The sequence below is a fragment of the Myotis davidii genome, unplaced genomic scaffold, assembly GCF_000327345.1.
Source record: "Myotis davidii unplaced genomic scaffold, ASM32734v1 scaffold590, whole genome shotgun sequence".
Taxonomy (NCBI): domain Eukaryota; kingdom Metazoa; phylum Chordata; class Mammalia; order Chiroptera; family Vespertilionidae; genus Myotis; species Myotis davidii.
The window spans coordinates 452,041-452,716 of record NW_006282381.1 but is presented as its reverse complement, the minus strand read 5'-3'; the positions used below and the strand labels follow the sequence as shown (position 1 = coordinate 452,716).

Here is a 676-nt window from a genome sequence, read left to right as displayed (position 1 = left end):
CACTCCCCCTAGCCCCGAGGCACATCCCTCCAGCGGGCCTGCCACAGACATCAGCCTGACGTGGGAAGGGTCTGGTGCCCTGATGCCAGGCCTGAGGGGCAGGCGTGGGGCTGGGGCGCCCCCTCCCTGCTCATGCTATGCCCACCCCACTCACCGGCCAGCAGCAGGGCTAGATGGCAGAGGACAGCCAAGCGGAGCAGCCAGGAGAGCGGATGCACAGCCATGGCTGAGGGCAGGCAGGGGGCCAGGCGGGTCCAGGTGAGGCGAGGCGGGGGACCAGGCGGGCACTGTGTCTCTAGCGCAAGGCGCTCTGGTTTTTCTAACGAGATCGCGCAGCTCTGTCTCCGCCCCCCTGGCTCCCCTGCAGGCGGGCGGTGGGAGGGGAGAGGCAGGCAGCCAGATTCCACAGGATGTTGCCTTAGAAACAGAGGGCCCAGGTCTTGGGGATCCTGAGCTGCTGCTCAGAATGGCTCCTCAAACCGGAACCTGCCCGGGAGGACTGCTCAGGTTCAAAGGGCCTCTTCTCTTCCCTTCTGCTGGTTACCTCCCTACCGGGAGCTGGACTCGCCCTTCGGTCTGGCCTGGGGCCCTATAGCTCCTCCGTGGGCAATAAGCAAAGGGTAGGGGCTGAGGGATAGAGAAAGATTCCTGCGAACAAACCAGAAGGGACGGACCA

At 65.1% G+C, this 676-nt stretch overlaps 1 protein-coding gene across 1 annotated transcript in view; it reads right to left on the bottom strand.

Annotated features, from left to right (window-relative positions):
• The window catches only part of CX3CL1 (chemokine (C-X3-C motif) ligand 1), an 11,855-nt gene extending 11,341 nt beyond the window's left edge, over window positions 1–514 (bottom strand). Inside the window, exon 1 of the mRNA XM_015558786.1 lies at window positions 155–514. Coding sequence (XP_015414272.1) covers window positions 155–224 — 70 coding nt within the window. The 5' untranslated portion in view covers window positions 225–514. The remainder of the gene's footprint in view (window positions 1–154) is intronic.
• Between the last annotated feature and the right edge of the window lie 162 nt (window positions 515–676).